This window comes from Ammospiza caudacuta, chromosome Z (assembly GCF_027887145.1).
Source record: "Ammospiza caudacuta isolate bAmmCau1 chromosome Z, bAmmCau1.pri, whole genome shotgun sequence".
In the NCBI taxonomy this organism is placed as follows: domain Eukaryota; kingdom Metazoa; phylum Chordata; class Aves; order Passeriformes; family Passerellidae; genus Ammospiza; species Ammospiza caudacuta.
Genome location: NC_080632.1, coordinates 11,712,004 through 11,733,430, shown reverse-complemented (window position 1 = coordinate 11,733,430; position 21,427 = coordinate 11,712,004). Strand labels below are relative to the sequence as shown.

The following is a 21,427-nucleotide window of genomic DNA, read 5'->3' as shown; positions in this document are numbered from 1 at the left end:
CAGTTCCCAGTTTTCTCAGGAAAATGTAATCTCACTAGGGAGAGATATGAGAAAGCAATTGGCCATCTCCTCACTATTGTTTTACAAGAATTTATGGGTGGGGTTGAATCTTTTTTTGGAAGAGACATGATTTGGGAAAAAAAAACAAAACAAAACCACAAATCACTCCACATCAGTTGCTGAAAGCTTCCAGATTCCTTACGATCTCTGTACCTCCTAAATGGAGATACAAGAGATCTCAAGAGAACTCAAGGCCAAGAATAAGGCTTGTCATTTACCCAATTGTGCCTTTTTGTTTGTCTGTGCACACAAACATAATTAAGGAGTGGCCAAAAGCCAAAAGCCCACACAGAATCGCCCAGATAACCTCCCCATATTTTGTTTTCGTTACATGGATGAGATCGTGTTTGTTTACATCTTGTAAAATGTATCCAAGGTCTGACTTAGCACTTTTTCAATGCCTCTAAAAAGCTATAAAATTAGTTTTAAGTTACAGAACTTCAACACGTATTTTGATGGCATTAGGCTTTACATATTAACTAACTGTTGAAAAGACATTAAAATACGCATCACCTGAAGTACTGAGATTTAAATGCCCGTTGTAAAATGGTGACTGGATTTTAATGTATTAATAATTATTACCCTATTAAAACACAGCATTATCAATTTTGCAATACTAAATTATGGGATTATGCTACCCATAATTAAACAGTGAGACTGTAACCTTTTTTAAAATCTTGACTATGTCAAGTTTCTGCTAGAGGGTCAGTGCCTTCATACAAGTGTACTACAGGCAAAAATGCTGTCAGTTTCTTTCTGAATTTTCATAATTAAAGCTACTACTTACGTATGCTGCAGGAAAAAAAATTTAACTGCAAAAGTATATGTGCTTGAGTGCTATGTCAGAAGAACATGGTAGGTGTTTGAAAACCAAACACAATTGATTTCTTTCATCACTATGGAACTCACTTTTTTGTAATTCAAAATGAATGCCAGACAAGAACCAATGTCACAGCATCTCAGAAAAATGTAACTCAAATGTGAGCTAAATATATGTTCTCTTAGCTGTCAAGTTTTCATGCTTATAATCAAATCTCCATGGGCAATTTTCACTTTTTCTAACAAGTAAATGGCCGGACAGTGCAGCTCAGTAGGAAGGTCCTGGGTACTGAAAATGTACATGGCTCATATACATGTAAGTAGGTGTTAATTATCAATGTGCAAAGATTATTTAAGCAGGTTTTTTTTTTTCCAGAGAAAATTCAAATTTCAGCATCAAAATATTCATGTTCATGGCCAAAGATAATCTTCTGTGTTTTACACAGCATGCACATGTACTACACCTGGTTCTAAACAAGGTACTGTCTTCTCCTTTCAGTGACTGTTACCATTTGTTATAAATTAGGCTATTTTGGGAGAATCAGGACACAGTTTAAAAATAGGATTTGTAAATAAAACTGATTTAATTTCTAGAAGTCCAGTTCCTTTTTATTCTCACTCCAGGAGGAAGAATTAGTATTTCTAGGCAGGAAGATAAAATAAATACACCAGCAACTAAACTCTTTACAATTTGTGCGATTTTTCTCCATGATGTTGCATCCCTACACATGACTTCTGATGGACAGAAGACAGCATATTTACTGCTTAGGCAAAGCATGGGAAGAGATCTTACATGAAACTCCTTCAGATGTCAATCTAATAAGTTAGTTCTTGGCAAATCCCAGTGTACTGTCCTTTCATCAGTTCCCAGCTGTTTCCAGACAAGTAGAACATCAATCTTCTCTCTCTGCTGAACACCAGTGGCTTCCATTGAATGGATTCACATTTTGAACACATTTCTCTGGCAGCTTTCCAGGAATATTGAGAGCCTAATGACCAACCTAACAGGAATAAAACTTAAATTTCTCTCTTAACATCACAAATAGTGCTGAAATTGTTGCAATGCTTTTGTTGCTGGCACAATTTAGTATTTAAAATGTGATAAGGGAAAAAAAAAGACAAGAGAAGTTTGGAGTGCAAATATTCTTTGGTTTACTCATTAAAACAAAAGGACACAGCAAACAGCAAAAACACTGGCAATTAAATAAACAGCAAAATCTTTATATGCTTCCTAACAAAAAGTCTTTGGCTGTTTGAAATGTATTAACTTCATGCTTTTAAGTACATTACAGTGTCTAGAAAGTCACATTTTTTATCCCCAATGTCAAGGCAGAGAGAAGATGAGGAAGAAAAAGAAGGATAAAAGGTGAGAAGTAAGAAAAGAAGAAAAAAATTATTTAAAGTTCCATTTTTCCATTAGTTAAATAGTATATAACACAATGATAACATTAAGTTCTGCTTCTACTTTCATTGTACACAAAGCAAATTGGCTTGCAATTTATTTATCAACTTTGGTGAATTCACATCATCATACACATCAGACTAGTATATCAGATAAACTGACTCACATCTTTTCAAAAAGAATTGTGACCCTTCCAACCCAAATGATTGATTCTATGATTCTACTAGCAGAATTCTAAAAATCTTAAGGAATTGCACAGAGAAGTCACTGTGTTTTATCTTATCATAGGCAGAGTTAAAATTCTGTACCACAAGCAGTTTCTTGGGAATGCTCTTCCCCCGTTCGGCTATTTTCCTGTAGCTTATTCCTCAAATAATCCCCATGTGGTCAAAGGAAGCCAGCACCTGTGCAGGTCTATAAGGATCTCTTCCTTGGGAGATCCTGCCTGGCAGTCAGGAAGTTTTCACCTCTGAGCTGGAGATGCACAAGCCTGCTGTTAAGACTCTATGTGACAGCATCACTGATTTTATATAAAACTCAGTGCTTCATAATGGCAACACTAGGAAGCTGTTATCTGTGCAGAGAGCATAGAAGACTATAACTGAATCAAATATGTCTATTTTACAAGTAAATGAAAGAAATTACAGAGTGTACCATCACCATGATAGTCTGTTACCAACATTACTGGATTCTGATAGTTAAGAATTAATTCTGTAAATCTATGAAAGATGCGGATTGTCTGACAGCGTATTGTTTTGGTTTGTATATCTATCTTGCAAGACTCTTACTCTACTTGAACCATTCTGTTTGATTGTCTTTATCGAGCTGTTTCCATAGGCAAAGCACAGTAAAAAAGTCATGTGCAGTTTTTCTTCCAGATGGACTCTGAATAGCAACAGATAGCGCAAAGTAAGAAATCAATTAATAGAGATATTTAGGAAAGATTTGTCATAATGTAAAAAAACCTCTTTGCATGCTCCCTTATTCCTTCATAAATCAACAGTGTTCCATCTACAAGTAACTGATAGGCAGTCACCTATAATACAAGTACTTATATGTTCCCCTCATCTAGCATTTTGTTGACCCCATCACAAAGTTTCTGCAGATGGATTTTATAAGGTCCAAACGGATTGTACAAGGCAGCCAAAAATTCACAATCAGAGAAGTGATCAAACACATTGTTGACGCGTCCGTGTGACTTCGCAGTTAGGTGACGCTGAATGATTTCATGGAGCAGCTCTCTACATTCATTCAACAGTTTGGACAAAAAGTTCCTGTCAAAGGTATAATCCACCTGATGGAAACTCACCACGGTCTTAGCCAGCTGATGAACCTTTTTCTTGAATTTCTCCATCAGGGCTATTTCATCTTGATTAAATTGGTTGTTCCTGTAGAGAATTGCCAATTTGAGGACTATTTTAATGAGGTTTTTTATTATCTTCTCTGCTTCTTTTTTATTTTGTGTATATTCCTTTGTTACTCTGTAAAGCTCATCTAAAACATCACTGCTTGTATCATCAATCAAAGTAGTTGCTATTGATTTGGACACCATTTTTCCAAGGATCTTCTTCTGGGCCTGAATGGCCAGACTTTTGGAGTTGAAGACATCTGTGGCCACTAGGAGAAGAAAAAAGTGTGCAGTCAGTACTTTGAAACAGACAGTCTCTGGACAGCAAGTTGAGGAATATTTATACATTCACAATAGTCTTACTAAGTGCTACAAAAATACGCAACGTAGTTGCAGAAAAAAACCCCGTATTTATATCCCTAGAACTCTCTTCTCTTTAGGTTCAAGGTCTTTCAGACAGTTTTACTTTTGAGAAAATACCAACTGAAGTTGCTCAGAAATGGTGTAGAAGCTCTCTCTATATATGGAGTGATTTCAAACTGAGGCACTAAAACTGCCCGATTTGATCAGATGAGTCACAAATCTAATCTGATTTTCACATTCGTAATGAAATCTGAAACCAGGATTATTTCAATGTCATGACAAATAACCACTGCTACTCAAATAAAGATAATCATTCAGTGAAGCAACGATTATAAAGCCTTTTCCGGCTTAGTGTTTTACATGATCAGTGAATGCAGACACAACACATCAATTTTTTAAAAGATATCTATTTTATATGTATCTATAGATATCCATGCAGAAATACAAAAGACAGACTAAATACCATGGGTCAGCAAACAGCACTGAGATTCTCTGGATGGAATCTGAAGACACTGGTTTTCAGAAGAAAAGCAAGTAAAGATTAACATTTCTATGTCCTATATTTTATGCAGTAAAAGCAAGACATTTACTTTCTAGGGATTTTCAAACCAATTGTGAGTATAACCTTTTAAATGCATCTTTTTGTGACCAATGAAGTAGATCCTAGATCACATTTCCACTTCTAAAATTATGTTTGATTACACCCAATGACTGGTTTGTACTTTTGTTCAAAAGAACAAAAAGTTCTTGTTAGAAGACCCCAAACAATGCTTCAGAAACTTGACTTGTGAAATGTTATCACTTGTTCTGTTGTCAGCAACAATTTTTTGACCCTCCCTGGGCAGCACTCTCTCCATTAAGACACAGGTGAGCTGGTATTTTCAGGTAGAATTGTCTGGGAAATGGCTGCCTTTGTGCTGCAGCTCTCCTGGAGTCTCAGACAGGGGGAAGGAAGAGTACATCTGTTTACATTTACTGTACATATGAAAGGTTTGCTTAGCAAACACAGGGACTGGAAATATTTTCTTTTTTTTTTTTTTTTTTCTTTTCATGGAAACATCAACTCTGCAGATGTCAGACAGTAAGTCCCTGAATTTGGAAAAGGTTTCCTCTTAACTGCTGGTATGTGGGCAGCTGGGTGTGTTCAGACACAGGGTGCCTCAGGGGTTCCAGCAAATAGAAGAAACTTGTCCTTCAGGACATGAAACACAAATCTGTATTTTTAATTCAAGAGTATCTTTGAGAAACTTAATAACAAGCTCACTTTTTATCATCCCATAAACCTTCAAACAGGTTTGTTCATTACAACTTTTAGTGCACATCAGTATTTTGTTTTGAAGTATGAAGAGTCTGAGTACATTTTTTAAAATCTTTACTGCAAGAGGACACTCAAAAACCAAAGAACCCTTGTTATCTCTCTTGGGCAAAGCACTCAAGATCACAAGACAGACACACTTCTCAACCACAAAGATACAGGAAGACATTAAAGATGCTGAGCAGTCATTTTGAACTGAAAACATTTGATTTTCTTTCTGTGCTTTTAAAGCTAAAACTGCAACAGTTACTATTAAAGTGGAATTAATCCATGTTTTCCAAAGGGTGGTCAAATTCTAGAACTCAATAGCCAATGCTTTACAAAGATTTACGGACGAATGAAAACTTTCTTTCTCTTCCAAAACAGGAATATCAATTGTTATTTCATAACTTTTATTAATTAAAGTCTTATTAGTAATGCTTATGATGTCTTCTTTCCGACACTTCCACACAGATATGGATGTTCCTATTAACAGCAGTTACTGTTTGGCAGTATGCTAAATATTTTACTTTTTTTTTAAAAAAAAAACCTCTTATATTACATAATTTTACATTTTACAAAGTACAACACAACATGTAGTTACCCTTGCTAACCAAAACAGGAACTGCTCCATTCTGAAAGCTGCCAAACTCTTAAGGTATTTTCCTAATATCTGTCCAAGTTTTGGGGCTATTCAGCATGGCTTACTTTCCATCTTCTTTGATATAAATACACTAGAAGTTAGTTTCATTTTCCCTGTGCTGTTACATGGGTTCTAAATTAATTGCTAAAGATGTAAATTTCATACTTCAGTATTTCAGCCAATCCAAAAAAGGAACTTGCTAACTCTTTGTAGTCTATAATCAGATTTTTTTCCTCCTTACCAATGACAAAGACTTAAAATTTATTTCACGGCTTGAATAAAACTGAGTTTAAGCAGTAAGAGTAGAGCTTCTTCAGAATGAACACACACACTTCCTTAAATAACAGCAAAGCTATTACTTGTTCATCTAACGTAATTGCAGTTTTTACTGCGGACAGCAGAAAGAGAAGCAAAACACCCAAGGTGAAGACTGGCCTGTGGCGTATTTATTCTGGTAAATGCAGCGCACACTTTATTGTGCTTTGAAACATTGTCAGAAGCTATCACAGAGAGATTATGGGGTTTTCCTCCTCGCTGTAAGGGCAGCTCTTCTCAGCTACCTTTCTCTCCTGCCTGCAGTGCTTCATTTTGCTCTGGCACCTCAGAAAGCAAAAATACATCTCAGTGGTTTCACTTCCTCCAAGAGAGAGCTGAAAGGAAATTGCAGCGCCGAGCGAGCAGAGCAACCCTGAGGGCTGTTCCTGACAACTGGAACAAGTCACAGACAGGGAGGGAGAAGAAAGCTGCTGTGACTTGACTTTAAAAACCTCCAAAAGAGGTTTGTAAAACATTAACCTGGTATGTGCAAGTGGAGATGCTCATCCGTGTATCAGAGGTGCCTGACTCACAGGTTCTGCTGGGGAGCGCAGCGCTCCCAAGGCAAAGGGCTGCCAGGCACCCCCTTTCCAACTTCTGACTAAAACTTCAGATACCAGCACCTGAAAATGCACCTTTGTACAACTCCTCAGGGGTACAGTCGTATGTAGACACCTTTTGATTACAGTGGCTGGCCTGGATGTCTGACCACACCTTTTGTGTTGACAGGTTACATCCTTGCACTTTAAACTGAAATAGTGTCATTTCTCTGGTGACCTGCAAGTAACACCACTAATTTTAAGCATCTCACAGTTTGGTTTACCTCATGACTCTGCTCTTTATAGCTCAAATTTCTTTCCTCTGCAGTTTTGTACTTTACTTTTTAAAAGGTTATCATGTAAAAATACGCCATCGAAATCAACAGGATGTCATTTTCTGCACAAACTACTTAAATAAGCATGATTATGTGCAGTAAAGCCACACGTCCAAAGAGGAAAGTGGTCCTAGAGGAAAGGCTCTCAGAGGAAATCCTGCTTCCATTACTTTGAAATTCACAGGATCAATCTTGGGAATAATGCAGACATCTGCAAAATCTCCTAAATTATTATTTAAATGAGGAAACAAGGTGCTAGAGATAGCCTCCTGTGAAAGCTGTGAGTTTAGTGATTATGAAACTTTTTGATTTTCATAGCCAAGCCCACAGTATAGGGTATTAACATGGTATTAACATAGTATATAACACGGATTTTGTGTATTAAAATGACTAAATATTGGACATGTAGAATGTCCAATATTTATTCTGGAAGTGTTTTTCCCAAAGTATTTTACCATACAGAGGTTTTCCTTAAACTGTGGTGGAAGTGTAAGCTTTCAGTGAAAATTTAAAGTTGTGGTTAATAGACTCTCAGAAGACTGCTATAAAAGTACAAGAAGGCTCATACTTACGGCTGCAATGCTGACTTTTCCCTCACATGGAAACTAGCATAACCTCCCTCTGTACTGTGGCAAATGACTATTACACTATTACCACATACCCTATGTCTCAACTTTATTTAAATTTAAAAGAAAAAAAATGTAGTATTTGGAAAAAACCCAGCTTCTTTTCTTCCACAAGACAACAGTCTAAGGTAGATTCAACATCACTTGCAGCTGAGTGTATGCAATCTCATGTACATTGACAATGAATACTTGAGTCACAGAGTATTTTTAAACTTCTCGTTATGAAGGAGCAGGAAAAAAAAAAGCATCCAGCAAAAAAATTACAGTGAACCATCATAAATTCCATGGTCAAGAGCTGAGCTTTCTGAGACTTACTCTGTTGACAGAACAGTCCAAAAAGAAGAGAAAATATGACTGTAAAACACTGTTCCTTGAGACCCTGTTCTCATTTTAGAGACTAGAACATCACGTGCTGCACAGGTTAAGACCCAAAAATGGTGAGGGTTTTTGGGAACAAAAACATCAACATGGACTTGAGAGGAAAGGGACAGCACTGACTGAGGGCTGCAGGCAGCATTTAAAAGATTATCACATTGCATTGAGAAATGTGGGAGTGGACTTCCTGACGGGAATCGTGTGGATTTGTGTTTTTGCCTCTCTACAGACTGTGTGTGAGAACTACAGCTAAAAGCCTGCACATGCCACACATGCATGTTCAGTCAGACTCCTGTAGTGAAAGAGCACTATTTCCCTGGAGGGAGGCAACTTGAAATCAAGTGGAATTAGTATTATGCTCTCTGAGTGTATGTGACCATGAGTCATGCACCTCCAAAATCATGAGATTGCCTAGATATGAAGGGATGAAAGAATTACTGCATTTTTTATCTTTTTTTGTCTTCTGCTTTCTGGGTCTTCACAGGTCTACCCTTGTTTTCAGGAATGACACAGGGCACAAAGATAAAAAAAAAAAAATACAGAAGCATATACATATATGAATTCACAGATAAATACATGACTTCAGTAAGATAAAGCTCCGATGGTGATAAACTACAAGAGTAAGTACCAGTGAACAAACACATCCTGAGGTACAGAATAGGCAGAACAGTTATAAACCTGTTACCAGGGCTGTAACAATTTTCACAATGTACTTATTACATGACAATATGATTAAAAAACTTGAGTGGTAGGGTACAGACTATGAAGTCTTCAGATATGAACAAGGTAAGTTGATTTTTCTAGCTGTCAAGCGATATATATAGCTTCTTCTTAATAACCATTTGAGTGAGTCACAGTTTCAAAAAGGTTTTTTAATGCTGTTTTCTTTTTTCTATTTTAAGAGGAGAGTCAGTGTTTTGATTCTTAGTGCTTCAATGTTGCCTGGGTGAGAGGTATGCTAAAATCCTTACAATCCTTCCCAAAACTCTTCTAGAATTCCTTCCAAAATTACAGCAGCTCCCAGATGGCCACTTCAGCATATTGGCCAGTCTCCACATTCTAAGCATGTGTTCCCTTACTGGCTTTTTAGAAGCCGGTGAAAACTGAGACTTCCACCAGACACGCAAGGCCAGAAACACGCTGAGAGCTTTCGCTCTTGAGCCTCAGACACTGGGACTGCAACTCCACCGCGGGCTGAGGGCAGGAGCGGGAAGGGACCAGGGGAGGCACAGAGCTCGCTGCCAGAGGGACGTCAGCAGGGCTCACGGGCTGGGCAAGCACCATCAGGCAGTGGAAAACCCGGACAGCAAGTGGCCAAGTGCACAAGGGGGAACGAAAAAATCCCCTCAAACAGGGGCCCTGTACAGTACTTGCTTCTTTCACATGCACCTCTACTTTTCTAATTCATGTACACGAGGTCCGTGTTGGAAGATCAAATATTTTGCTTGGCATCTTGTGCATAAAAAGAGGGATTTATATATGAATACTGATTCTAACTAGAAAAGAGTTTTAACTAAAAATTTCAATGTATACAAAGCGTTCTTTCATGAGTAACATTTGCCTACAGTTCTCCTAACAGGTAAAGTAAATGGTACTAAATTCTGTCTTGCCATAATTGTTACCAACTGGGCATACAACGAGAATGTTAATTATTCAAGCAATGTGCACTAGTTCTGGCATTCACACTGGAAGACCTTCAAAAGGAAAACCACCCCATCTGAAGCCAAGCTTTATGCATGGCAAATACTGCATGAGCAGTCTTACTGGATTTGGAAGTCAGCTATGAGGCTGCAAGTCACTCTGGAGCAAGAGTTAATCAAGCAATTTCAGAAAAAATATGGCTAATGAAGCATTTTTGAAAATGCAGAGTATGTCTGAACCGTATACTCAAACTGAAAGTGGGCATATACTGATCTGCAGAAACATAGGAAAAATAAAAGAAAAGCCAGCAAACACCATTTAGAACAGTTTCTTCTCACCCAATAAAATGCTCTGTAAGTCATTGCCAATATGTTTGCATGTGATACTCTTTTATGCTTCTACATTTTGCTATTTAATTCTAATATTCGTGTATTAAAATATCCAAAATATTATGAACAACAAAAGATGATCCACATTCTAGCTGCAAAAACAAAACCAAACCATTAAAAAACCCCAGAAAATGAAATTTTTTTTTGGTCAAGAGGTGAGAAAAATTGCCAAAAAATGTACCTGAAGGTTAAGGCTGAGTAGAGTAGCAAGGTATTATGCTGTTTCCAATAAGAATGTTACAGAGTTTTGCAGTCCCATGGGAGCAGTCAGTGCCAACAAGTTATTCTGGTTTTACATGCTTGTGCTTCCCACAGCCAGCCTATGCATCACATGATACATATACTGTAGCTGATTAAGAAAATTTAAAAAGCCTCCTAAAAGCCATTTTTCCCAAAACCTCTGCATGTATTTTAATTAACAGCGTAGCTTTAAAAAGAAGGAAAAAAAAATCAGATTTACTTCAGATGACTGCTCTCAGAATATTTCAGAATACACTGGATACTAAACCAAGAAAATGACAGTCACACAGAGCAGTGTTATGAACTTAATTTGGTATTTCAGTCCTCTGCCACCATTTGTTATTCTTGTTGGAATGTAACAACTGGTGCAGTGCTGTTAAATACAAAGCCTGTATATTTCAGCTGTTGGTCCTTTCAGGGCTGTATCAGGTTCCTCTGTATGTACCAAGTGTCCGTGCACAGTGAATAATAATGCTGACAAACCTTTTCACAGGAAATAAAGTGTATCTTATGTCATTCCTTCCAATCAATCAAATGCAATGCAGGTACTCTGTATTTTGCCCAGCCTTAGAAATACATACCAAACTGCAGTAACGCAACAGCGCCAAGCTCCCTAAGCCAAGTGGCACCCTAAATTTGAAATCTGAAAAAGTGGTACCTAATTGCTCTTACCATCCTGGCAAAAAGAATGTTTTCTCACAAGAAATGAACCCCAAAACAGTTAGCTGTAGGCACAGGAACTACATACATATAAAAAACGAGTTCCTGGCTTGAATGCAGAAGGAAAACCTCTGAGACTAGCAGCCCTGAAGAACTTGGAATCCATTGGATAAAATGAAATTTGGCATGTTGCAAAAATACAATGAAGTGGAAGGTCTGAACAAGATGCCAATCTGGCATGAGAGGGACAGGGAACTCAGTCACAAGGCGAATGTCAGAACCTGGCCATCAAAATGCAAAGGGCATGTATTTGAATCACATGTAAAGAAAGTCAAAGCAGAGGCTTCAGAGAGTTAAAATGACACAGAAGTTTGTGAGGGATCTTACAATGTCTTTGAAACTAGTTAAAAATGTTTTTCCTGTATTTCTAGTTCTGGCTCTCTATTCTCCCTGTCAATCTGCAGCTGCACTGTCTGTTTTTTAGAGAGGATGGGACTCCCTTGGTATCTGTCTTTCATTTTAATGTTTAAAGCAGGCTGGATTGCTACCATTAACTTCATGTGTGTGCGCGTATGTGCATGTATGTGTATATTATTTTTAATATACATATATATAATACGTATAGTGTAAATTATATATTATCATTAACAATGTATTATATATATAATTTATATATTATATAAATAAATAAATATATATTTATATATATATAAAACCAACTTCTGAGGCACTCTGAGGCACTGAAGACTGCCACAGCCACAGGCCAGCTGCATAAAATCTAGTAGTGACACCAAGGCCTTTCAGTTCTCAGGTGTCTGGTTGGTATATTCATTTGCAATATCAACACTGAATGCAGATTATAAAGAATACACAAAATTATCCCATCTAAGAATTTTACTTAACAGATATCAGCTGTTCTTTAGGCCTAATACACTAGAGGCACCCTTCATCTCTCTTTCAGTTTTTGATTTTTTACTACCTTTTTTTTTTTACAAGAAAGGATACATTTTATGGCATTCAGTGCATGGCTGTACAGAGAATATGTGCTTTGTCTGCCTTCCATACCAGTCACTCATGGCTGCTTCCATGATTATGGAAGACTACAACTGGTGACTGAAATGGTAATTTTCTCTGCACAGCTAACATGTTTACTTTCCTACTCCACAAGGAGCAAAATAAACCAACCCCTATGTTTTAAGTTCTTTTTCCATTATTTAGTAGCTACAGCCTGTATCCTCTGTATCCATACTATCACAACCTTTGTCCAAACATCCAGTCCTGAAACAAGAGGTTGAGTCTTTTATCTTCATTTCTCCCTCCAGCTCAGAACAGGCTCTCCAAGACCCAAGCACACGGTTTGTCTTCCACAGGCTTTGCTTTGTCTCCTCTTTGTTCCCACTAGTGCCACCCAAACCCACCTTTAAAATATTTGACTTAACAACACCAAAACTCTCAAACATACCTTAAGACTGTCAAAACACCAGTCCACCTCCCCCCACATCTTATGAGTTTGGTTTTGCTTTCATTAATGTCCTTAAGTAATAGTGGAATATAAAACATAAGAGAAAAAATAGGTCTTCAATATTGTACCAACTTAATCTTCTTCTTTAAAATTGAATCTTTGGTTAAACATTATGTCTGACCCTCTCATTCTCTTTTACATCAGGAAGCAATATTATTTGGATACAGAACACTGTTATCTAGCAAAGCAGTAATAATCCTGTTTGTTTTTAAAGGTTGCAAGTATATTTATTGACTTAAAACTGGACAGCCTCCAGAGGTCCCTGTTCAGCCTCAACTGTTCTGTGATTTCTTAAACCTGTATCTTCTCTGTAATCCTCTTCTTGGGGCAAAGCATATAAGACTTGACTGCACTGTTTTTTAACAGCTGTTGACTGCTGAAGAATTTGACAATTTAGCTTCTTTACTTTGCAGTGGCATCAAATGGTATTTTCAACTAAGCAATGGACAGCACTGATCAGCTATGAAAGGGCAGACAATAGCAAGAAAGGTTGTTACACCTTCAGTTTTTCAAGATTATTACCCATAGTAAGAAGGAGGGAATGCAAATTTGAACCAGGAGAAGGAAAGCCTTCAAGTGGTGAACAGAAACACCATCAATTTAAATTTCAAATGTTTGCACTGAAATAAAAATGTCAATACTTTCTCTTTTCCTCTCCATAATGTCCTCCCCAACTGCATGACATCAAGTAACAAGTGACAAAAAAGGGATCAACATTTAATTGCAAGTTACTGATTTTGATACCAACTGCTTGTTGCAAAGAAATGTGAGTTTAAACAAACATCCACAACGCAGTGTCCTGCATCACAGAATTTAAATCTCTAACTTCCAGCATTGAGGACAAGGCTGTGAGCTTGATGAGGACATCTCATCACAAGACACCAGAGTCAAACTTTATTCTTATCCCTTCCTGAAGTATCCACCATTACTGCTCACAGACCCTCAAATTTATGATTCACTGTTTCAAGTTCCTAAAGAAGTCTACATCACTATTTCTCAGTGAATGCTTTTAAAACAAGTGTTTTTAGGTTAACAGAAACACCCATTCATTTTCTCATTTACAAGTAGGAAAAAACAGCCCTTGGAATCAGTAACTGAACTATTCGCCAGAGTCATCTGCTCACTTCCATTAATATTAAACCAAAATTTTAATCTTTCTAGAAATACAATTGTCTTTGTAGAATAGTTTTGCAAAGTGGACATAGCAAAAGCAAAACCATTCCTCATGAAAGCCTCAGGTTTTAAAACAATGGAGTTTCTGCATTTTTCAAAGGTTTCTCCACACCTCTTTGAAGTTAATTAAATGCATGCTTGCCTGTGCATGCATTCAGTCAGTTCTTCATTAATTGCTGTATGAATGTAAATATTTTGGGATAGGGACTTGAGGGTATCACATTCTTAGAGATCCACTAAAATCACAGGGCAGCTAGCAATGCCTTAGAGCAACTTGCAATTACTGGCCTTTACAGATACATAAAATAATCTCAAATTACGTCCCTGGAATTTCAGGTTTCAAACCTTTCCAGGATAAATGCTCTCAAATAAATTAGGTGCTTATTCCCACTTTACTGCAATTTATTCTCATTACTGCAAACTGCCAGCAGGAACAGGACTCTGCAGACACTCTGACATTTGTACATTATCTGTCAAACTGAAATATAGGTTTTCCCTACTGCTATGCAAAATAGACTATCTGACCTTTCACTACTAATCTGCATAGTTACAAATGCTGATACCAAATTCTGCAAATGGTAGGGAAAATTAAATTAGTTTATACAGTGTGTCTCCAATCCTCTATATTGCTTCTGCTGAAACAGTTCTGTGGGGAAGATTTTGAATGCCAAGTTCCCGAGACTGAATCCAACACGCGAGCCACCCAGTGATGCGAGCTCTCTCCTTCCCACTGCCTGCCAGCCATGCAAGAGAAACAAACCACACACCAGAACTGGGACAGGGAATCAGCCAATGAAACCGAATCAAACACCCAACTCAGGCAGAGGATCTTAGGGATAAGAACAAAATTTGTGAGAAAACATCCCAAAGTTTTGAATGTAGAATGAATATCTCAAAGAACAGGCCTCTCAGTTTTTCTCCTTCTCCCTCAAAGACTGTCTCCAAATGACAATGGGTTTAAGGCTTTGCTCTTGCCATCAATACGGTTAAAACCACTGAGATTTTGGCAGTTGCATTTAATGAAACGCAGCTAATCCCACTGTGTATCCTGTTCTGTAGTCATGACAGAGATACGTCCACAAAACAGGAAGTGTACATCTACCATTAAAAAACACAAGCAACTCATCAAATGTAATTATGCAAACCAAGAAAACATGAACATCTGTAACTTTCTGATTTCCCACCATAAAAAAAACACCTCAGTGTCAACATGTATAAGGCTATTTTCAGATTAGTGCTACTCATTAATGCAGAACAGCCAGTTCAAGCATCAAATTTCTTACAAATTCATAAACAGCAATTGCTACTGGTAACAGTACCACTGCTGGATACTACTGGTTTTATGAAGCATCTAACCAATATGCAAACATGAAAAAAATAATCTTAAAATACAAAAAAGGTAATTTTTGCTTTAAAGCATTGTGAAATAGATTAAACTATTTCAGCCTACTGCTTCTATTGAGTATGGAGAAATGAAAACCAGAAATTGTTTCACGAAATAGCATAAAACACTTTCTCTTTTTGAAGTGCTCTACTCTTACCACATTTTGTAGTCTAATTATAGCAAAAAAACAGCCCAGAATTCTGAGATAACACCTGCAATATAGTTTTCATTTTCTTTACTTATTATTAAAGGGACACTTAATGACTGAGTGGAGAGGGGATGCATTTTGCTTCTCAAAAAGCAGCATTTAAGAACCCTTCTGAGACTGTAATATTTAATGGGAGGTTTGACCAAATCATAAATCGATACTGATAAAAGAAATGTTGAGTGTTTTTGGATAAAAACTGCAAATTACAATTAGTGTTACATTTTTTCTTAAGCTGCTCCTAGCTAATGTATAACAAAACACTCATTATTCTTAGAAGCAATTAATTTAGCCTGTTATGTTATGCTTGGAAGTAGTCCTGGTGAAGAATACAGCTTTACCAAGTGTACATGCAAGGCCCTTCCCTTACACAGGTATTTCTTTTCATTCTGCAGAGATTCTCTGACTTTTGCTGCTGGTCTCCAGCCTCTCGTTTGTGGCATTGTTCGCAAAGTCCCCGAAGAAAACAACCCAAAGGTGTAAGTACCATAATAGAGCAAATGCTATGATCACAGATAAATGAAAGGAAGACTGGGAAACTAAGTCTCCAGTACAACAAACAATTTCAGAAGATGAAAAAGTTCTACTCATAGAACCTGAAACCAAACTGCTTTCTTCCCTTATGTGGAATACTATGAACAATATTGGGGTCCCCCCAAAAAAAGGAGCTGGCAAATGGAAGCAGGTCCTACAGGCTGTCACCAGCATGGTTAGGGAGGTGGGGCACCTGATGCCAAAGATGTGTTGAGAATGCCAGGTTTGATTAAAATAACAGCGTTCCTTATCAACATGTGCAACTTCTTACTGAATAGTTACAGAGCAGGCAGAGCCAGGCTCTTTTTGAGGGTGCACAGCAAAAGAGAAGAGGGCAAGAGACACAAGCAGCATCAAGGGGAAGTCTCATTTGGAACGACAGAGCAAGTGTTACCAAACACTGAGGTGCTAGAAAAGTGGTTGATAGAGAAGTGGTGGCATCACCACTCTTAAGGATGCTATCAATGCAACTGGAAAAAGCCTGAGCAACCTCATCTAGCTTTGAATTTGGATCCAACTTGAAAGCTGGCTCTGCCTTCAGTGAAAGGTTGTACCCAGTGACCTCTAGAAATTCCCTAGAGCCTCAGTTAATCTGTGATTCTCTCTATCAACCAGATAGCTCAAGGGACTGTATCATATTTGAAACTAAGCATGTGAAACTTGCAATTCATTTTGGATTTGATTGCATAAGTATAATTATATTAATGGAATTTTCTCAAAGCAATCTAGCATTCAACCCTACAATCACAGATAAATGATTAACCTGTTAAGTTTCAGTGATTCTCTGAAGTAATCTATCAGCTACAGCCCATGTTTATCCCATGGCCTGTGCTCAAATTACCAGCTAGCTTCCTCATCTGATCCAGCTGCACAGATTAATAAATACATGAGGTACAATGTGTCCTGCAGAAAACAACTACTGCATATGGACTTCCAAATGTGTTATACAACAAAACACCACCAGTTCAACTAATTAAATTCTGAGCCTGTAGGAAAAGCAATCAGAGCAGCCATCTGATCCACTAACAAACAGGTTATCTCAATGATGATCCCAATGTGGCCAGGAAAATAAAAACAACCATTCTTTCAGTTTTGAAGGGGAGAGGTGCAGAGCTTCTTACAGAGTCCTATGGCTTAACAGCCTGAAGTCAGTGCTCCGACTGATAGATTCAAGGGCCCACATCTCAGTGAAGTTACAGTAGCTGTGCTACAAACCCTGGCAGTTTTGGTCCTCACAGACATTTATTCCCTGCATCTCACTTCATTAAATGTACTGTCACCCAAACTACACTAAAAAAATCTACCAGTTCCAACTTGCCTATGAACTGTACTCTTACTTCCCCAAAATTTCCCATTGCTTCTTCTTCATTAAGGTTTTAGCTTCTTTGTTTTCCTTTTTCCCTGCTATTTGTACCTCTGGCAATGCCTTTCTCATGCATATGTGATATGGTTTTACAGCACCTGGTTAGTAATAATTCTTTCAAAACTCTCACAAGCTTATTTTCTTTTTTTCCTGCTTTCCTGTACTAGGGGGATACTTTTTTCCTATCACTCTGTCCTATTAATAATTCCAATTAACTATAGAAGGGACTGCACAAAAGGCCAAATTGTCAAGCATTGCTATGATTTACAAAGCTGTGTACATGATATGCATAGCCAGCTATCTTTTCATTCTCCTCATCAACAGTAAGAAAGTTATCTGTGAAATAAAAAAAAAAGTTCTCAAATTGAGTAATCAAGATCTCTAACACACCCACTGGAGCCAGATGATGCTTTGGAACAGAACTGTCCAGACTATTACAACAAAAGGCCCCTGTTTCATGGGCCTTAATGTTTTATGACAAGAGAGACTAAGCAAAGAGCAGGTGAGACAAAGGAAGACCACATTTTTTAGTCTTTTGGGTGAGAGCAGCAGGTGATTCAAATCTGTGGGGCTAAGTACTAATTACATGCTCTATTTCTACAGTTTGGATTTCCCATTCATTGTCATAAAATAAAAACAGGTTCTAACAAATTCTAGTTTTGGAATTAGTGGGACGGAGAATGATCCGTTACCGAGTCCCGCTGATGGAGGAGTGCAGTAACTGGACTGCAGGAGCACAAGAGCACTTGATTTCTCATCTAGAACAAAATTCTAGCTTGGAAAACATTCACACATGAGAGGTGACTGCAAAATGTCAAAGCAAATCCAGCACTACTTATAGGAGGGAATACCAACTTCATGAAACAGTGGCTGCTCTGTGATTTTATAACCCCTGTGTTGTTCTGAGCTCTAAAATGAACAAAACAGGTGAGCTCATTCTTTGGTAATCTCATTTGGATTAAAAAAAATGCTAATCATGTCTAAAAAAATCTCCAATCACTTGTAGGCATGTTCTGATCTCTCTCTCTCCTGAAATGTGGTATTCAAAACTAAGTATGAAAAAGGTGCAGTGCAGGCTCTCACCTTGTTTTACAGGCTATGTATTACATTCACTCTGATATTTGTTATTATTTAACTTTTCCTTTGAGATATTAGACTTCTCCTGTTTCTTTTTTAAATATACTGCATAAAACCTCTAGCATGAGGCTGAAGTTCTCTGGAGCTTTACATAAACTACTGTTTCCCTCTATTGAAGAACTGCATTCACATCACAATAATCTTGATTGGTGCTGCCATGTACTTTAAAATGTGCACTCATTATACATAGTTTTAACACAACAGCAGTAATAACATTTCCTTTAGATCTCAAAAAGGAATTCAGTCAAATCAAAGCCTGAAACCATGTGGTACCTTCCATGGTAGGTGACATGCCACCAATCAACACCAGAGTGAAATTACGCCATGCAGTTAAATGCTGTAAGTCTTCTTATGGACTTGAACACAAGATTTGTTTCATCTGGGGTGAAAGCAATGAAAACAAGAAAATCTGACAGGGTTATTTATATCACGACAGTTGTTGGAATCTGTAAATGCAATACAGATTGATGCCATAAAGACACATGCACATATTTACCACAGCATGGTGGGATACAGAGGAATACAAAGATTGTTCTGAAGTTACTGAGCAGCATGGCAGGAGGAAAAAAACCTGTTTCATGTTACCATTCTAATACAGACCATGAAGACATCAAAGGCAGAAGCTGAAAAGCCCACATACACTGCTGCATACCCCATATTCAGCAATTAGTGTAATATATACCGGGGTAATGCCTGTCTTCTAGCAATGTCTTTTTAGTCTCTGTTCCTGTTAAAAAAATTTGATTTTACTTGAGGTCAAATGCTCTACCTTTATTTGATTATTTACAAAAAGAAAATCTTTAGAACTTAGCCATTCAAAATTGACCTTGATTTTGGGTTTCATTGCAACAGTGGATATAGTTAATTTTTACAGTAGCAAAGCCCACAATCTTGATCTTGTTATGTAGATTTTTTCAAAATAATCCACAATAAGTCTACTTTTATAGACATCCCAATGTTCTCCAGTTACTGCAACTCCATTGTATAAAGTAGCTGAAAGTATTGCTCACTTCAGCATCAGGTCGTTGGCAGAACATACACAATGTTCAATGTTATTACTGCACCCTCAACTCTATGAGCTTGATCTTCCAACACAAGGGAGTCACGCCTGGAAGATGCAACTGAACTTCAGAACTCCTCACAGACCCCTTTACCAGCTCCTGGCCATTTGAGAACCTCTGCTTTAATGAAACCAAACAAAAAAATCTGCCTATGCTTACAAACATTCATTAAACCAACATTTCTCATGTAGCCTTCTCCTGCTTTCACTTTTTAGCTTGTAGCAGATTAGCCACTATGCCCTTCATCACTAGTTTTGGCCTTGCAATGCACAGGATCTGGTGAAATACCTGTTCTGTAACTGTCCAAGTGTACCCTCTCCTCCTTCCATAACCTTACCTCCTGATTCCCCAGGTGAACCATATAGTTTGTGGGTAAATCAGAATTTCTCTTTAAGAGTGACATTTAGTCTGGCACCTAAAGCAAAAATCAACAACCTCCCCTTTGGTAAACCACTTAAAAGTTATATATCCTCAGTGTCAAAAGACTGACACACACATTCAGTTTGAATTTGTGAAGCATCCATTTTCTTTATGCAAAAAACCAAAGTTTCTTCATGAAACAGAGCTTGTTGAAAGACTCTATTTTATGCTACATACACTGGATCACTACCAGTACACGGTATTTGACTGCATTTTTCAGTATTTTATGGTTCCATAAATGTTCAATCAGACTAGGCAAAGCAGTGTGACAGCTGCAATTCTACATTTTTACCTAATAATCTCAGTTTTTATTCACATACACACTTTTCTCATGCATTTTCTAAATTGTTCTTTTAAAGATGTGAATATATTACCAGGGATATGTTTACAGACTGACTGAAAAACCTTCCCAGTGACATCTGTACCTCATCTTCCCACAATGGTTACTGTTTCATTTTCCATTCTAACACATTAGGAACAAAGAACAGCAAAACCTAAATATTCCCCAAGTTAAAAATAACTAATCAAATAGCTACCCCCTTTTTTTTTCTTTCTCAGACACCTGCTTCAAATGCTTTTTTTCAGCATGAAAATCCTGTCACCTCAAGTTGTTTATGAAGAAATGTACAGAAAGGCAAACACATTTGATTTTAAGAATCAGAGTCAGCTAAGAAGGTAAGACATTTCTTCAAACAATAAAATTTACATTTCAAATGTAGCCAGCTTCATAAAACTGTCTGGAGCTTCCTGTATAAACCAGAGGATCTTCCCTGCTATAGCATGCAAGCAGATCCCTCTTGCAGTAAAGCTGAGGGAGAATGTTCACATATTGTCTTTTTCAAAGTTTCTATAGAGAAATAATTTGTACAGTTCTGCTTTTCAATAAATCCATCCCACAGAATATTCTCGGAAAGAAAAAGAAGGAAAAAAAAAAGTCAAGCTGCCTTTTGGTTCAGCTGTTCATTTGATAAGAAAAAAGATATAAGGATTATTCATATCAAAACAGAGGCTATTGGGCTCCATTACTTACCAGGTTCTACCAGCACTATAAGCATTAATTCTGTTTCAGTGCAAGGAGACTTTTTTGCAAATCAACAAAATCCTCTTTTAAGCAAGCAAAGAGATGCCCCTCATAATGTTATATTCAAGTGAAGGAAGTTGTACAGACTGTGAGGGGAAAACCACCTGAAACATTCTGAAAAGTTCTTGTTTTTACCAAATACAAAATGCTTAGGTCACCTTACTGCTTGCTTTTTTTGTTGGGGCTTTCAAAGTTATTTTTCTCAGCCATACTGGACCTCTGTATGTTTGAGTCCCCCTAAGGAGTTTGTGTAACCATGAAACATCAACTCCATTCTAAGAAATCGAGCATACAACCCCACCACTGCCCTGTTCCCTCATCTATATAAATGCTCTTTTGTATATAGGCACTTTCAGGAAATTGCCCTGCTCCTTCCCCGCTTGCTCCCCACTGTCCGAATCCCTCTCACGCCCCCCTCCCGATCAACACCAGGGAATAATTGCATTTTTGTTGGAGCACTTCCAGCCCCTCCACACGTTCCCGAGCAGAAGCAGCAGC

The 21,427-nt window shown here is 37.6% G+C and overlaps 1 protein-coding gene across 4 annotated transcripts in view; it reads right to left on the bottom strand.

Annotated features, from left to right (window-relative positions):
- Positions 1-1,879: 1,879 nt before the first annotated feature.
- TNFAIP8 (TNF alpha induced protein 8) overlaps positions 1,880-21,427 on the bottom strand; it is a 57,547-nt gene continuing 37,999 nt past the window's right edge. For 2 of the 4 annotated variants that reach the window (XM_058823646.1, XM_058823647.1), the window contains exon 2: positions 1,880-3,898. In XM_058823646.1, coding sequence (XP_058679629.1) covers positions 3,333-3,898 — 566 coding nt within the window. In that variant the 3' untranslated portion in view covers positions 1,880-3,332. The remainder of the gene's footprint in view (positions 3,899-21,427) is intronic. The other 2 variants (XM_058823645.1, XM_058823644.1) reach the window with 1 other exon arrangement.